At 39.4% G+C, this 14998-nt stretch overlaps 1 protein-coding gene across 3 annotated transcripts in view; it reads left to right on the forward strand.

The window, feature by feature from the left end:
- The window catches only part of ANKRD55 (ankyrin repeat domain 55), a 528797-nt gene that overhangs the window by 423692 nt on the left and 90107 nt on the right, over positions 1-14998 (forward strand). For all 3 annotated transcript variants that reach the window (XM_058732233.1, XM_058732216.1, XM_058732224.1), the window contains one exon: positions 8861-8951. In XM_058732233.1, coding sequence (XP_058588216.1) covers positions 8894-8951 — 58 coding nt within the window. In that variant the 5' untranslated portion in view covers positions 8861-8893. The remainder of the gene's footprint in view (positions 1-8860; positions 8952-14998) is intronic.

Here is a 14998-nt window from a genome sequence, read left to right on the forward strand (position 1 = left end):
CTCTAATACATCATTCTAACTCAACTATTTGGTTTTTCGCTCAGAAAAATTTAAGAATTCTGATTTGGATCTCTATTTGTGCATGGTAAGCATAGAATTTAATACACAGGAGTATGTTCCATGCAAACAGAATTACACGAATAGTATTTCAACAGGCTGATTTCGTCTTGTGGAGTCTATCATTGCCAGAAGGGGATTCAGAGATCACCATCTTTTTCCATCAATTATTAATTGCCTGATAATGAAAATCACTTCTCTCATATCTCAGTCTATCAAGCAAATAGCTAAAGCCTCTCCCTGTATGTTCTTTGTATCTTAAATTATAACAAAGAGAATATTAAAATAAAATGACAACTATATTCCTCTGCCCATAGAATTTCAGTTTGTTTGTTTAGCTGGATGAAGGAAAGCTTAAGCTTGTTATTGGAGATACAGAGATTAATTTAGGTTTTTGTTTCTTTAAACCTTATCATGCCTAAAGTCTCACGCTGCAAATTAATATCTCTTTTCCTCCTCTATTTCACAATTTGGATTGCAATAGAATTTCTTTCCCTGAGGGAAAGAAAGGGAAATGTCAGAATACATGCTTTGGAAGCTTAAATCCTGCAAATAGATGAAATGTTCCATCAAGCAAAAGTTGCCTAAAGGCTGGTATGTTGCTGCATGTATAACTTCTTCAGTACATCTCTTATTAACACATAGGATAAATTGGTCCAAAGAAGGACTCAGGCATTGTTTTACCCAGAAACATGCACCCTAGGTCTATATGATACCAAAAAGATGGTTACTTTAGGGACTCAAAGCCTACCATACCAGGTTAGTGTAATTTAGAGCTAACAAGATACATGACAGTTTGGTTAAAATTTTAATTTTCCACTTTGTAAGCTTAATATAAATCTGTTTGCTCCAACACCACTTTCAGTGGAGAAGAAAATAGAGATGTTTTAAATTGTGTCTTACAAAAAGATTGGGAAATCAAACAAGGGATTGCTGGATGTCACTCAGCATTTCAAAACCCTTATCTGGCACAAGCTCATATGAAAACATCCTTTTGGATGATGTGTAAAGGAAACCCTCAAACCCTTGATGTCATTAAATTGTTGATGCTGTATTCATGCAATGGGAGTGTCGCCTCAACCGGGTGAGCAATAATCCAAACTTCCTTATTTTCTTCCTACAAATGAAAGAAAATTATTTTCTCTGATGATTATTGGTTTAGTTATCAACTCTCTGGGTCTGGTTGTAAGATGAAGGTAGGTAAGATAATTTTTTGTTCTAATATGTTTTATGATTCTCTTAACATTGGGAAGTTTTTTCAACACATATGATAGGAGGACTTGAGGGGTTAAGATTCTCTTGAGAGGAAAAAGAGATTAGAGGCAGAACTAGAAAGAGACACTATATATTATAGATGATACCAGAGAAGAACCAGACTGACTTCAAGCAGGAGAGGATTTCATCTGAGCCCCGTTTAAAGGGTCAGGTCTGAGTCCTGTGACCAATTTCATCTTCCTGCCTTCATCTTCCTCCAGAGCGAAAAATCCTTTCAAAGCCCTTGGGTTATTCACTCTTGTGCCTAAGGGCCTGAGTTACAGGCTCAAACAAGTAACCTCCACTCAGACTCTGCTTTAGTCAGACTCAACCGGGATTACTGATACATTAGCATAAAAATAAGAAGGCAAGGGTCTTGAGTGATTTGCTGGGAAATAATTTACTGCAGTTAAACAAGTATTGGTGAAGCATCTACAATATTCTACAATGTGTAGAACAGAATGAGAACTTGAGCCCAGGTCTTGTGGTAACAAAGTTCACCATTTTTTTCCACCATACCACATTGCCTAGGCTCAACTGCCAAGGGTCTGCCTCTACCCTCCCAAATAATACTGGATGCCCAAGTGGTAGAAGCCCTGAGATGTGTGGAAAATACTATTTGAGCCTGTATGTTTTTCAAAGCAGGCATTACCAATCAGTTCCACCAGCCAAATGTGCAGTGAATCCTAACATTTCCATCAGAACAGGTGTCCATTAGAGTATCTGCACAATAGTGCCCATACTGAGCTGAACTGAAATTGTAATGGACCAGGGAAAGATTGAGTGGTCAGGAAAGAAAGAGAAAATGTAGACTTTTTTCTCCCCCAAAAGCATGCTGGGAAAGAAAAGGCAAACCTGTCTGAAGAAACATCACAGTTTTGTCTTATATTATTTTGGTTTGTTTTTTAAGGATTGAAAGATGTGAGCATGCATGTAGGCTAAGGAAAAGGATCTTGAAGGAATAGGATGAAGTTGCAAAAGAGATAAAATAATTGATGGCATTAATAGTAAACGTATATAAGAATTACTCTGTATAAGGCATTGCTTTTAAGAGCTTGACATATTTAAATCAATTTGATGCACTGAAAAACCTTATGGGAAGTCATTAATATGATTCTGACTTTACAGATGAGGGAAATAAGGCATAGCTTAAACAGCATCAAGTTGCAAGACTGGGGTTTGAACCTAGCTAGTCAGGCTTAGTCATTGCTCTTAATGGTTGTGCAAACCTGCCTCTCTGGGCAGATTTTGTGTAGAATGAGATGCACTAATGGTGGCCTAGCATTCTCAAGGAGAAAAGACACTTCTTTCTTTGCAGCAGAAGAGATCGGGGCTAGGGGAAGGAACAGAAAAATTTAGAAGAAAAGGAGAAGAGAGTTGAGGGCGTTCACATTAGATGGCTATACTCATTCTTAGATCTAGTTGTCAGCATAAGTACACAGAGGGACATTACCTCCCTACCTGCTGTGTCAGGTGCCATTTCCAAATTAATCTACCAACTACAGTTATTTTGACAAATGTGTGAAAGCTTATGACTGGGACACAGACCTATCTTATAGCACTTGTATATATTCTCTTTCTCCCTGTTCCAATGTTCACATTATCATTGAAAAAATTTTGGAGAGGCATTATTATCTTGGAATCTGTCCTGAGATTATTCAGGTTGGACTCTGATTCTTCCTGTGAAAGGAATCAAGGGCTTTTGGAGTAATGGACTCCAAAGATTTTGAAATTATGCTCAGTATAATTTTGGAGAGTCAAAAAATAAGGCATGATCAATCATGGTATATGGCAGAATGTGTAATACCTCCGCAGCCTCCAGTTTCAAGAGACCCACTCTTGAGAAGAACCCTATTATAGAATTTATTGAAAAGGAAGCTGCTATAAATGCTATAAAATGTCTAGTGCTAAATGATGTGTTTCAAACCACAAGTGCTGGAATAATTCAGATAAGGTAGCTAAGGTAGTATTCACAAGGTCTTTAGTCACTAAGTACTTTATTTTTTTTTTAACATTTATTTTTGAGACAGAGAGAGAGCATTAACAACGGAGGGTCAGAGAAAGAGGGAGACACAGAATCTGAAACAGGCTCCAGACTCTGAGCTGTCAGCACAGAGCCCGACGCGGGGCTCAAACCCACAGACCGCGAGATCATGACCTGAGCCAAAGTCGGACGCTTAACCGACTGAGCCACCCAGGCGCCCCGTGGCACTAAGTACTTTATAAAAACTGGTATGCTGGTAAAACAGCTCTTAGAAAAACAAGAAAGAGCCCTTACCAGTAGCATTTGCTGTTTTCCATAGGGTAAATATATTCCCACCATTGCTAATTTCAAGCTACCAAGCGCCTCACAAAATTCCTCAATATTTAACAGCTTCAGAGGGCCAGTAGGTGCTGGCTTCAGCACACCGCTGTTTTGTTATCCTTTTTCATCCTTACAGCTGCCTTTTAAGGTGAAGACCACCATTATCTCCAGTGTGCTAATTAGGAGAAAAAGAATTTGCCCAAATGCACAGAAGTAGAATGGGGGCAGAGCTTGAGGGAAGCTCAGGGTATATGACCCTAATAACATCCAACTATAGGCCTGTACTCCTTCTTTAACCTAAAAACAGCCACAGATATTCAAGGTGGTAATGTTGTCAATAACTATTCCCCACCTCTGGCTCACTTCTGTTACAAATACATTTTCTGTGGCCCCTTGGGGACTTAGTTAATATTTCTAGATCTTTACTATTCCATAGAGAACCTTGGGTGTAAAAGCCCAGTAAGTGTATATTTTACTTAGTATTTGAAAAATATTCTGTCTCCTTGCTACATAAAGAATGGACCAACTATCAGCATCATCTGAGAATGTGGTAGAAATCTAGAATCTTTCTTACCCAGAACTACTAAATCAGAATCTTCCCCATAAGATGATCCCAAGGTGATACATATGTCCATTAAAATTTAAGAAGCATTGCTTTAGGGGTGCCTGGGTGGCTCAGTCGGTTAAGTGTCCAACTTCGGCTCAGGGCATGATCTCATGGTTTGTGAGTTCGAGCCCCACATTGGGCTCTGTGCTAACAGCTCAGAGCCTGGAGCCTGCTTCAGATTCTGTGTCTCCCTCTCTGTCTCTACCCCTCCCCTGCTCATGCTCTGTCTCTCTCTGTCTCTCAATATAAATAAACGTTAAAAAAAATTTTTTTTTAAAGAAGCATTGCTTTAGCCTACAACAATCATATTGGGGCTTTCATGTGTCACGCTGTATGTTGTTTTTGCAGTTGGCAGTGACTGGCACTGATACAATATAGTCTATCATATCCCATCCTCTTTGTAGCTGATAGTGGTACAGTCTGTGGTCACAAAACACAGCAGCTTTACGGAGTGAGACTTGGCCTCGTTAGCAACTATTCTGAGCAAAGAACCACAGGCTTCTCTTCCATTAACCTGCTTCATAACCTCAAATTTTGTTTTTCTAATTCTACAAGAAACTTTGGAGAGCCAAGTCCAACTAGATTCCTCACAAGGATTTCCTCTCAGAAAAATTAATGCAAAGAAAAGTAAGTTCTAAACATTTGAGAGTCTGTCAGGAAGTGGTGGGGAGGAGTGAGCTTGCCGGAGCCAGACCTCTCTGACATGCTAACTTAATTCAAACCACAGGACTTCATTTGAACTTGGCCAATCATTCCTGAGTTGAAAATAGAAGGAAAGGATCTGTGGCCAAAGTTAGAACTTTTAAAAAGAGTTTTGAGGTGTTCAGTAAATTTACCATCCACACAGACATTTAAAAAGCATCGTGGATTGAGTTTCTATTATGTTTTGTTTTCTGTGTTTTCCCAAACCATCAGATTACTGAGGAAATGGCCACAACCCAGATGCATTTAAAGGTAAATCCCCACAGTTTCCAGTTGATATGGAAGTCTAGAAATGAAACAAATACAATTTGGAGAAAGAACATTTCAAAAAATATCTATTTAGGATTTTAAAATGAAGGCAAAAATTATTCTCATCTGTGGATATCTATTGTAATATTAGTGCTCATGGTGAGAGGCAGGGTGAAAAACCCTTAGCATTTTTCATCTGGCCAAAGTAGGGTAGCAAACCTGCCTATTAGAGAGCCAAAGAGCAGCATTATTCATCAGCATAGGATAGAAGGAAGAACATTCTGTCTGCCCAGATATGGGGAGGGTTACTGTGTTCTTACAGAAGGTGGTCATTCAGAGATATTTCTTCAGGCTTCTAGTGATCCAAGGACTCTGAGGTGCCGGGAGGCCACCAAAGGTAGTCTCCTAAATCATCCCTAAACTGAAAGCTTCTTATGAATGGGGACCACATACCTAGTTTGGTCAGCACCATGCCCCCAGCACCAACACTATTGCCTGGAACATAAATAGTATTCATTAAATACGTATCATGTGATGGATGGATGGATGAATGAATAAAGCCATTGCTCCAGATTAAAGTCAGCATGTTAGAAATGCCTGATAAATACTCATCAAGTTGCTATCATGATATGCATGAAGGTAAAAGTTTACAGTAGCCTGGAAAACTAAGATAAAAGGAAAACATAGGGCAAAGTCAGAAATGGGGATGTCTGCACTAAGTAGGAATGGGACTGTGCAGACTGGGAAGGGGACAGGAGGAGCACCCACTGTTGGAAGTCTCCATTGTCTAATTCACCATTGTACCAAAGTTTGGATTTGTCCATTTGGGCGTTTAACATTTAACATTTAACAAAAATCAGTATCTGTTACTGGCAGCTCTGAGTGTAGCACTCTTTTGGCACTGCGGGAGACAAAAGACCTATCCTTCAGCTCAAACCTTCTGGGAACTTAGAATTGAGTTGTGAATGTAAGTCTAACATGATCATATAACAAATTTTTAAAAACACATTGCAAAATATCAGTAATTTATGATTAAGTTCCAGATAAGGTAATGAATGTTAAATGGTCAGACATCTTTGTGAAAGGAGATCTATTTCAAATTCAAAGAGTCCCTGGTACACACTAATCACTAAATGTTTATGTAAGTGAATGAGTGTTAAAACGTACCAGTTATAAGATCAAAGCAACATGAAAACTGTTTTAAGAATAATGTGTATGGGGGTGTCTGGGTGGCTCAGTCGGTTAGGTGTCCAACTTTGGCTCAGGTCATGATCTTACAGTCTGTGGGTTCGAGCCCCACATTGGGCTCTGTGCTGACAGCTCTGAACCTGGAGCCTGCTTTGGATTCTGTGTCCCCCTCTCTTTCTGCCCCTTCCCCACTCATTCTCTGTCTCAAAAATAAACATTAAAAAAATTGTTTTTAAGAATAATGTGTATATATATATACAAAGTATATACCATATTTTATATGGAGAAAGTTCATATTGCTGCTTCATGAAATGAGTGGATACAATATAATGCACCCAAGAGTGTTAAGTTGTTTGAGTGTGGAGACCTTGCTCATGCCTGCATCATCAGAACCTACAGAGATGACCGGAGTGCGCTAATCCTTCCATAGGAATTGATGAATCAATGAGCAAATGAATGAAAAGGAAGTTAATCTAAATTCGAGGTAGGTCATTTAGGCAAGCTTGAGCCAGCTTTCCTTAGCTAGTATGAGTCACTTTCTTCACCAGTCCACTGAGCCTTCTCACTTTGGCTTTCATGGCTAATGCAAAAAAAAAAAAACAAAACAAAAAAACAACCAACAAAAACAAACAAAAAAACAACCCACAGCATTGGGAAATTTGAGAGACTTATCTATAGAGCACATTTTGCATAATGATTTATAAGAAGTAGTTCCTGCCTGTGTTTTAAATAAAAAGAACACAGGGCATCTTGGGGAGAGGGACTGACATAGGAAAGGTAAATGAGTAGCAATATTGTCACAGGGAATTGAGACCAGACAATGTGTTTAATGGAAAATGAATGATGAGGCAGTGAGAAAATATAAGAAGGAAGAGATAAGAAAGAACCTTTTCTATTGGGGCGCTTGGGTGGCTCAGTCAGTTAAGCATCCAACTCTTGATTTTAGCTCAGGTCATGATCTCACAGTTCGTGGGATCGAGCCTTGTGTAACGGCCACTTGCCTGCTTGGGATTCTCACTCCCTCTCTCTGCCTCTCCCCCATCCCCTTGCTCTCTCTCAAAAACAAACAAACAAACAAACAAACAAACAAACAAAATTTTTAAAAACAAAGTAGTTTTTCTATGAAAGAACACATATCATAAATTATATGTCCTTATCAAAACAAGTTGTGGTCATATATGAAGAAAAATGGCTTCTATTTTCATTTCCACATTCACACAAAGTTAAAAAGAAAACAGTTATTACCATTTTCAACAGCCTTGATGACAGCATTTGCTATATGGCTGGTTAACTTGAGTGTAGAGCTTTGTTAGTTTGCTTTGAATTATATCCAATTTATAATGACAAATATAAAATAATAGACATTAATTATAATATGACTAAAAATACAAAGGTAGATGGAGTTAGAAACCTACTACTTTAATTGCAATCCCCTGAGGTAACCAGTATTAATGGTTTGTTGTGTATCTTTCTACATCTTCCTTGATATTTCCTAGAATATATATATATATATATATATATATATATATATTTACATACACAATGGGTAGTTATTGTATTTATAAAAATGTAAACAAATGAAATATATAAGCTTTTTCTTCATTTAACAATAGATTAGAGACCTCCTACCAGATGAATATATAGAGAGATTTTCTCACGTTTTTAAATGTAGAGTATGAATTTACTACCATTTGTTCAACTATTCCTCAATGGTGTACATTCTGGTATTTTCAGGGTTTTTTCAACCACATATAATACTGCACTGAACGCCCTTGTGATTGCAGACTGTTTTAATTTCATTGTCATGGGTGTCTGAGCCTTGAAATCTCACCTTTCAAACGCCACTTGCTTCCCCTCATCCTCCCTGTCATTTGGAGCATGAAGCCGAAGAGAGACTGCAGATGAGCTATGAAAGCCGATAACCACTCCATACAGCACATGGCCAGCAGCTTCCTGCTACACTATTTACGTCCTATTCCATTGAGATGGCACTCTCCGCTCACATGACCCAAATGCAGCTCTCACTCCACCAAGAACACAGCTGAATCCAACTGCATTGGCAGCTCTGCACATGCTCCGTCTGGCCCTGTGAATCCTCACTCACCCATTGAGATTTCTTTTGGTTTAAAGCAACATTCCAGCTGCTGAAGCTCCGTTGACCTCCAGTGTTTTCCTGGCTCAGATCCAAGGCAGGTAGCCCCCTGCAAATTGTATTTTTTTTAGTTTGAGCTTTTTCGTTTTTTTTGTTGGGGGTTGGAAGGTCTATAATAATTACCCACAAGCATAGCTGATGAATGAAGCCACAAGAAGTAACTCTTTTCCTGGCAGGTATCACAGGAATAACATTTGCCTATTGCCATCATTTGCTTCGACAACAACCTGCAGCTCTAATGCACGTTTAATTCTCAAACAGGAGTTTTGGCAAGTGATGCTGTATCTGACTGATGTGTTGACTGTAACATGTGAGATGGTGGGTTTTTTTTTTTTTCTCTCTCTAGAAACCTGGATGCTTTTTGCCATTCTGATGGTAAATGATGAGACAGGCAACCATGGATTTCAGCACTCCATCTGTGTTTGACCAGCAAAAAGGTAAAAATGCTGCTTTAATACCTCCTTTGGTTCTTCATATCTTTAGTTCAGTGGTAGAGATTCTGCAATTCTGAGGGGGAAAAGAGTAGTGTGTGTGTGTGTGTGTGTGTAATATGAAAGAGGATTTCACATAGAAAACAAATCTGTTTTACATGTTCACTTCTTATTTGATAAGCATTTGGAAAAGAAAAATAAGCTTATGGTCTGTTTGTCTTGTTAAGTATTCCTATGTACAAATTTTAAAAATTGGGTTTCAAACACAACCAGCTATTTCAGATACGATCATCTTTATTCTCATTAGTTTATTTTCAAATCTTTAAAAACTATACTATAGTAACTAATATAAAAAGAACAAATCACATGTCTCTTTTCATTCTATTAACTCAATATCTCATTGCCACAGTTCCATAGATACTTCTTGATTTCCTTTTAGGAATAAATGTTACCTAGATTTGTACTATAGTTGATAGAATATCTCATCCGTGGTTGTGGTGTGATTTAACACTATGTTATTTGTAATGACAGGATATATCTTTCCTATTCATAATTTGCCGAGTGGAGGTCATTTTCCACATGAAAAGATTGCTATGGAATCAGCCCCATCCTCATAAAAAGCATGTATTCAGCAGTACAGTTTGTGTGTATACATTTTGCATATGAACTGTGTACATATACATAATACCTTTGTGTAATTATGCATCTTTTCTATATATGCATAGGAAATTTCCACTCTGTAAATGTAATAAATATTTTTTAGAATATTTTAAAAAAATCTGACATCTAAACCATTTTTTGTAGCCTGTGAATATTCTTCAGGACCCTAAAGTTCTTTGGTCATTTGCTCCTAGTTTTGGCTCCAACATGAAAAAGATGATTTGTAAAAGCTCATTAAGAAAATCCATTGCTTCTTTCTTTTTCCCTTGTCCTGCTCTAGGCCATAGTGTGTTTATTACCCTTCAAGCTGTATCTGTTTCATGGGTGAATTATTTTAGCTCAGTGCTTTCTCAAATATTAGATTTACTTTTAGATCTCTGAGTGACTATATGTACATATGTATATATAAAGAGAGATAGTTCTCCACTTCTTAACTCATTTTGAATTGCATGTGTGTGTCCCTTCAGAATATGCTGGTTCACATGGTGTTTGATGATGAACACCATAGGGAAAATGATTGTTAAAGCTGTGCCTACCACCATCCCCTCCCCTTGGTACATTTTGTATCACTGAAGACAATCAGCAAAAATGAAAGTCTGCCTAAATCCAAAGACCTCATACTAGCTAAATAATGACATTGTTGAGCTATGCAATCCAAAGAGGAACACAATGAGTTTATTTTTTTTTTGAGACTAATCTGAGGAAGCTGGAATTGACTGTGAAGAGGTGGCCCTTCATAATGAATTCATCTGTTCCAGTGTTGTGTTCCCTTACAGACTTGAGCCCAAAATGTAGTTAACTAGTTAGCACATTAATTTGTCATATTTATTTTCTTACAGCACCTTTCATGTGAGCAATTCACAGCATTTCGTCCACCCCACACCTGACTCCCTCATGAAAGTTCACCTTCTCCCTGCCATCTCTATTTCTATTTCTCAATCCTTTCTAGAGGTGCTGAAGTATGGTTGAAATAGCATAGGTTGGAACAGCAGATCTACTTCTTAGCTGTGTGACCTTAGAAAGTTACCTAACCTCTCTGGGCCTTACTTTCCTCAGCAATAAAATGGAGGAAATAATGTTTGCCTCGCAAGGCTGTTGTGAGAATATAAAATAATACATAAAAAGCACCAATCACATTGCCTAATGTGCCATAAGTACTTTAAAATTGTGGCTGCCTTTGTTATTCCTGTTTTAATTGCTACCTTGGACTATGAGTTCCTCAAATGTGAAAGTCTCTTCCCTTCTCTACCTCCAGCTTGAATTTAGCAGTCCTCAGAACAAATAAGAGCTTAGTTAATACTAGTTGACTAGAAAACATTAATTTTTTTTTCAGTATTCCAGGGTACTATTTAGAGCAATCCCCTAAAATAAAAATTAATTAGATGATACCTGAGTAGTTCTATTATCACATTAACCCTTCCATCCTCTTAAAAGCATGAAAGGCCATAATGGTTTAGACCATTACATAGCTTTTAAATGCCATTATGGTATATTGTTGGGCAAACCACAGCAGAGTGATTTTCTCCCCAAATGTGGGCTTTATTCAAGGGCTTTCCATGAATTCTGAATATTTGGGGAATCAAAATTCTAGTAGCCCTGGATTTCTATGGAAATGTTGAGAAAAGAAATGATCTGGAAGGATCTCAGAAGTCATGTAATCTATTGGTTCTCACACTCAACCACACATAAGAATCACATGGACAGGTTTGGAAAATGCTGATGCCTAGTTCTCCAGTATAATTAGTGTTGGGGGGAGGCCTGGAAGCTCCCCAGGAAGATCTCACGTACAACAAGGCTTGAGAATCATTCATCCAACCCATTGGCCTAACATCTCAGATGGGAAGAGGGAAGCACAGAGAGGTGAAAAGGTGGGGCCTGTTTGTACTAATAACACCCAGCTAGTGAGTCATAGAAGGGCCTGAGACCCAGGTATTCTCTATCCAGACATCAGAACATTGAGAAACTTCTTTTCATGGGTGGTCTGTGGCCCCAGTAGCTGCTATGGAATGGTTGCAGGGCTCAGACAGCTCTGGTTTATGGTTTCACAGGGAATGGTTAGCATTATGCACTTGAAAAAAATATGACACAGAATGACCTTCAGGGGTCAAATGATGTGGATGTGTTAAGGCTGAATCCCTTCAGTGGCATTTTTCTAGATTTCTCTTTAGTAGAGGTAACAAGGCATCCTTATGCTAAGGGCTCGGGGACATATATATGGCCCTTACTCATGTTATGTCTCAGTTTTCTTCCCATTTTCATGAACCTGGGCAAATCAATCTCCTAGTCTGTGAAATGTGCAGGGTTGCTGGGAGGCTTAAACACCCAGTTATCTGGCTACGGGAACGAGAGTCGTTTCTGGCTTGCTTTCTGAAATTGTGATGCAGGAAGCCTGGGTCTTCAGAGCTCTCCACTCCTGCTTTGTGCTTTTTGCTTTCACCATAGCAACACTGTTTCTGGTCCCACGTGTTCCTCCTGGCTGTCTTCCCTGTCAGAGCCCACATGCAGGAAAGGACCTGTAGTAAAATCATTTACTACGGAACACAAAGCTTCCTATTGCAGTGGAGATGTTATATAACAGAAGATATTTGCATTTTAAGCTTTGTCTCTAATTGTGGAAAGAAAAGGTTTGCTGTGCCCAAAGGAGGAACCTAAGGCCTCAGAGACGATGGGAGCTGGATGAGTGGTCCCAAGGGTCTCTCCACACCCTGCCCTGCCCAGGGTCCAGACGAAATTGTGTTTCATGAGCATTGTGTTTGTGGGCACCTGAGGGGGCATGGCCCACCCTGCAGGCTCTTTACTGATAGAGTTGCTGAGAGAACAAGAGGAGGGCCAAACTCTCCAGTGCAGATTGAATCACTGCAGTAGTGTCCTAGGGCTGCATGACAAAGCACCACAAGCTGGGTGGCTTAAAACAACACAAGTGTATTGTCTCACAGTTCTGGAGGCCAGTGTATGAGATCAAAATGTCAGCACCTGCTCCTTCTGGACTCTCCAGGGAAGAATCCTTCCTCGCCTCTTCCAGCTTCTGGCTGCTCGTGGCCTCCACTCCAGTCTACACCCCTGTCTTCACATCACCTTGTCCTCTGTGTGTGTCTGTCTCAGAAATGCCTCTGCCTCTCTCTCATAGTTACAATGCATGGATTACCCACATAATCTAGGGTAAATCTCTACTCTCAACGTCTTTTAACTTGATCACATCTTTTGACATACGAGGTGATATCCACCCTTTTGTCATACACGGTAAAATTCACAGGTTTCAGGGATTTACGATATGGATGTATCTTCAGGGCCACCATTCAGCCTGTTACGTGGCATGAACAGAAATCAAATCTCAAGTCCCTTGTCAGAAAGTATTATGACTAGGGTTTTGGGAAAACCCATTCTTATTGAAACTAGAGAGAAATTTGACATTTGGAAGGGAAGATAGAAAGGGCATCTATTTGGAGCAGACTCTGTGCAGGCATTTTACATGGATTACATTTGATGAGAACAAATGTCAATTGAGCACTTAGCAAAGCCAGGCTCTGTGCCATGGATTGTACATAGACTAGCTTGTTTAATCCTCACATCTATCCCACTCTCATGTTCCCGCCTTTTACCAATGAGGGAATTTTAAAAGGTTATGACTGACCCAAGGTTACCACATATAAAATGGCAATGCTGAGATTCAAGCTGCTTGACTTCAAAACCCATGTTCTATCTACAACTGTAATCTTCCTTCATCAACCACAAATTTTAATGAAGAAGTAAGAGATTAATGAAAATTCAAATTAATGAGGCACCTAGGTGGCTCAGTCAGTTAAGCATCTGGCTCTTAACTTCAGCTCAAGCCATGATCTTGCAGTTTGTGGATTCCAGCCCCACATCGGGGTCTGCGCTGACAGTGTAGATCCTACTTAGGATTCTTTCTCTCTCCCACTCTCTCTGCCCCTCCCTGGCTCACGTGCTCTATCTCCCTCTCTCAAAATAAATAAATAAACTTTAAAAAATTAAAATTAATGAAGTGTGTATTTTCACAATCAAGCTGTTCTTCCATTGTGTTGTGGATTTTTAAAGCTCCCACACACAGATGTGAGGGTTTTAATTTCCAACATTTCATCCAAAATGGAAGCAGTAAACAAAAAGAATTTAGAGTGTAACAAATTTGCACTTTGCTGAAAAAGCAAAAGTGAAAATTCTGCATGACAACCAGATGCCTCCAAAGGAAGAATAAGCACATTTTTAGAGGTTTGGGAAGAGAGCAGAGAGAGGCAGGCAAAGGAGACAAGACAGAGAGGGAATGATTTTGGCCCAATTGATGATTTTAGGGTAAAAAACCTAAATGCGTACCTAGAATGAAACCCAGGAACACTGAGGGGGAATTCTGTGATTAATTTTCAGATTAATTGTCCAGATAAAGTAAGATTAGCTGGCAACTCACCAATCCACAGGCTTAGAAGCAGACTGCTGTTGCCTCTGGGAAATGTTTAGCCTTCTCCCTCATTTGGTGAAGAAAGAGGAGCAGAGGGAAACAGAGATGAAAGACTTTTTTCTGCTCTTGTGGCCCACTCAAGACCAAGGTTTCTGGAAGCCTGTCCCTCACCCTTCTCTGCTTCACTGCTGTCAATTTGGCACAGGAACCTCCCTCCCATCAACCAACTCCTGGGAAAGATTGAGACAAACCCATCCACTCCTAGCTCCTCTTGTGAACCTAGCTAGAGGAAAGCCCTTGACTAATTTTACCCAAACAATTACCATTCACAGCCTTTGACAGCCATGAAAATGCAAGTGATTCAGTGGGTTGGGGATTAGGAGAGTGGTGTCCTCAGTATTCTCCGCCACAGGACAGCCCTACTGTCCTAGGGAATGGGGCCTTTTTCCCTAGTATGCATCCCAAGAGGGAGCATCCAGGAGTGGTAGCCACAGGGAATGAAGGTACACTGGTCCCTTAGGTCTCCTGCATCAACCCTAATGTTATGTCCACAGCTTAGCCAGATCAACTTCAGGAGGCAAACCCTCTTTTCCAGCCCCTTGTCCAAAAGTCAGCTGGGTCACTACAGTGAGCTTTTCCTACCATCTCTATCCATTAACTCCACATTTCCTTAGCAACTATTAAGCAATTGTGTTGGGTAATGATATTCATGTATTTTCTCTTTGATGCAATTATTTGGATGCAAAGATATTTTAATGGAATCTGAAAGAAAATTTACTAAGCATGTAGCTATTTTTATTACCAAACAAGTATGAAACAAACATCTTACCCATCCCCAAATATGAGACAAGGTGAGAAGAAGAGGGTCTAGAGGCACTTACATACAAGATTGGTGTAAAAGATGTGTAGAGATATATACCATCTTGCAGAAAGACCCCATCCTACCAGAAGTCATGTTTAGCACTTGTAACTATCAGGAAGG

The sequence above is a fragment of the Neofelis nebulosa genome, chromosome 1, assembly GCF_028018385.1.
Source record: "Neofelis nebulosa isolate mNeoNeb1 chromosome 1, mNeoNeb1.pri, whole genome shotgun sequence".
Classification (NCBI taxonomy): domain Eukaryota; kingdom Metazoa; phylum Chordata; class Mammalia; order Carnivora; family Felidae; genus Neofelis; species Neofelis nebulosa.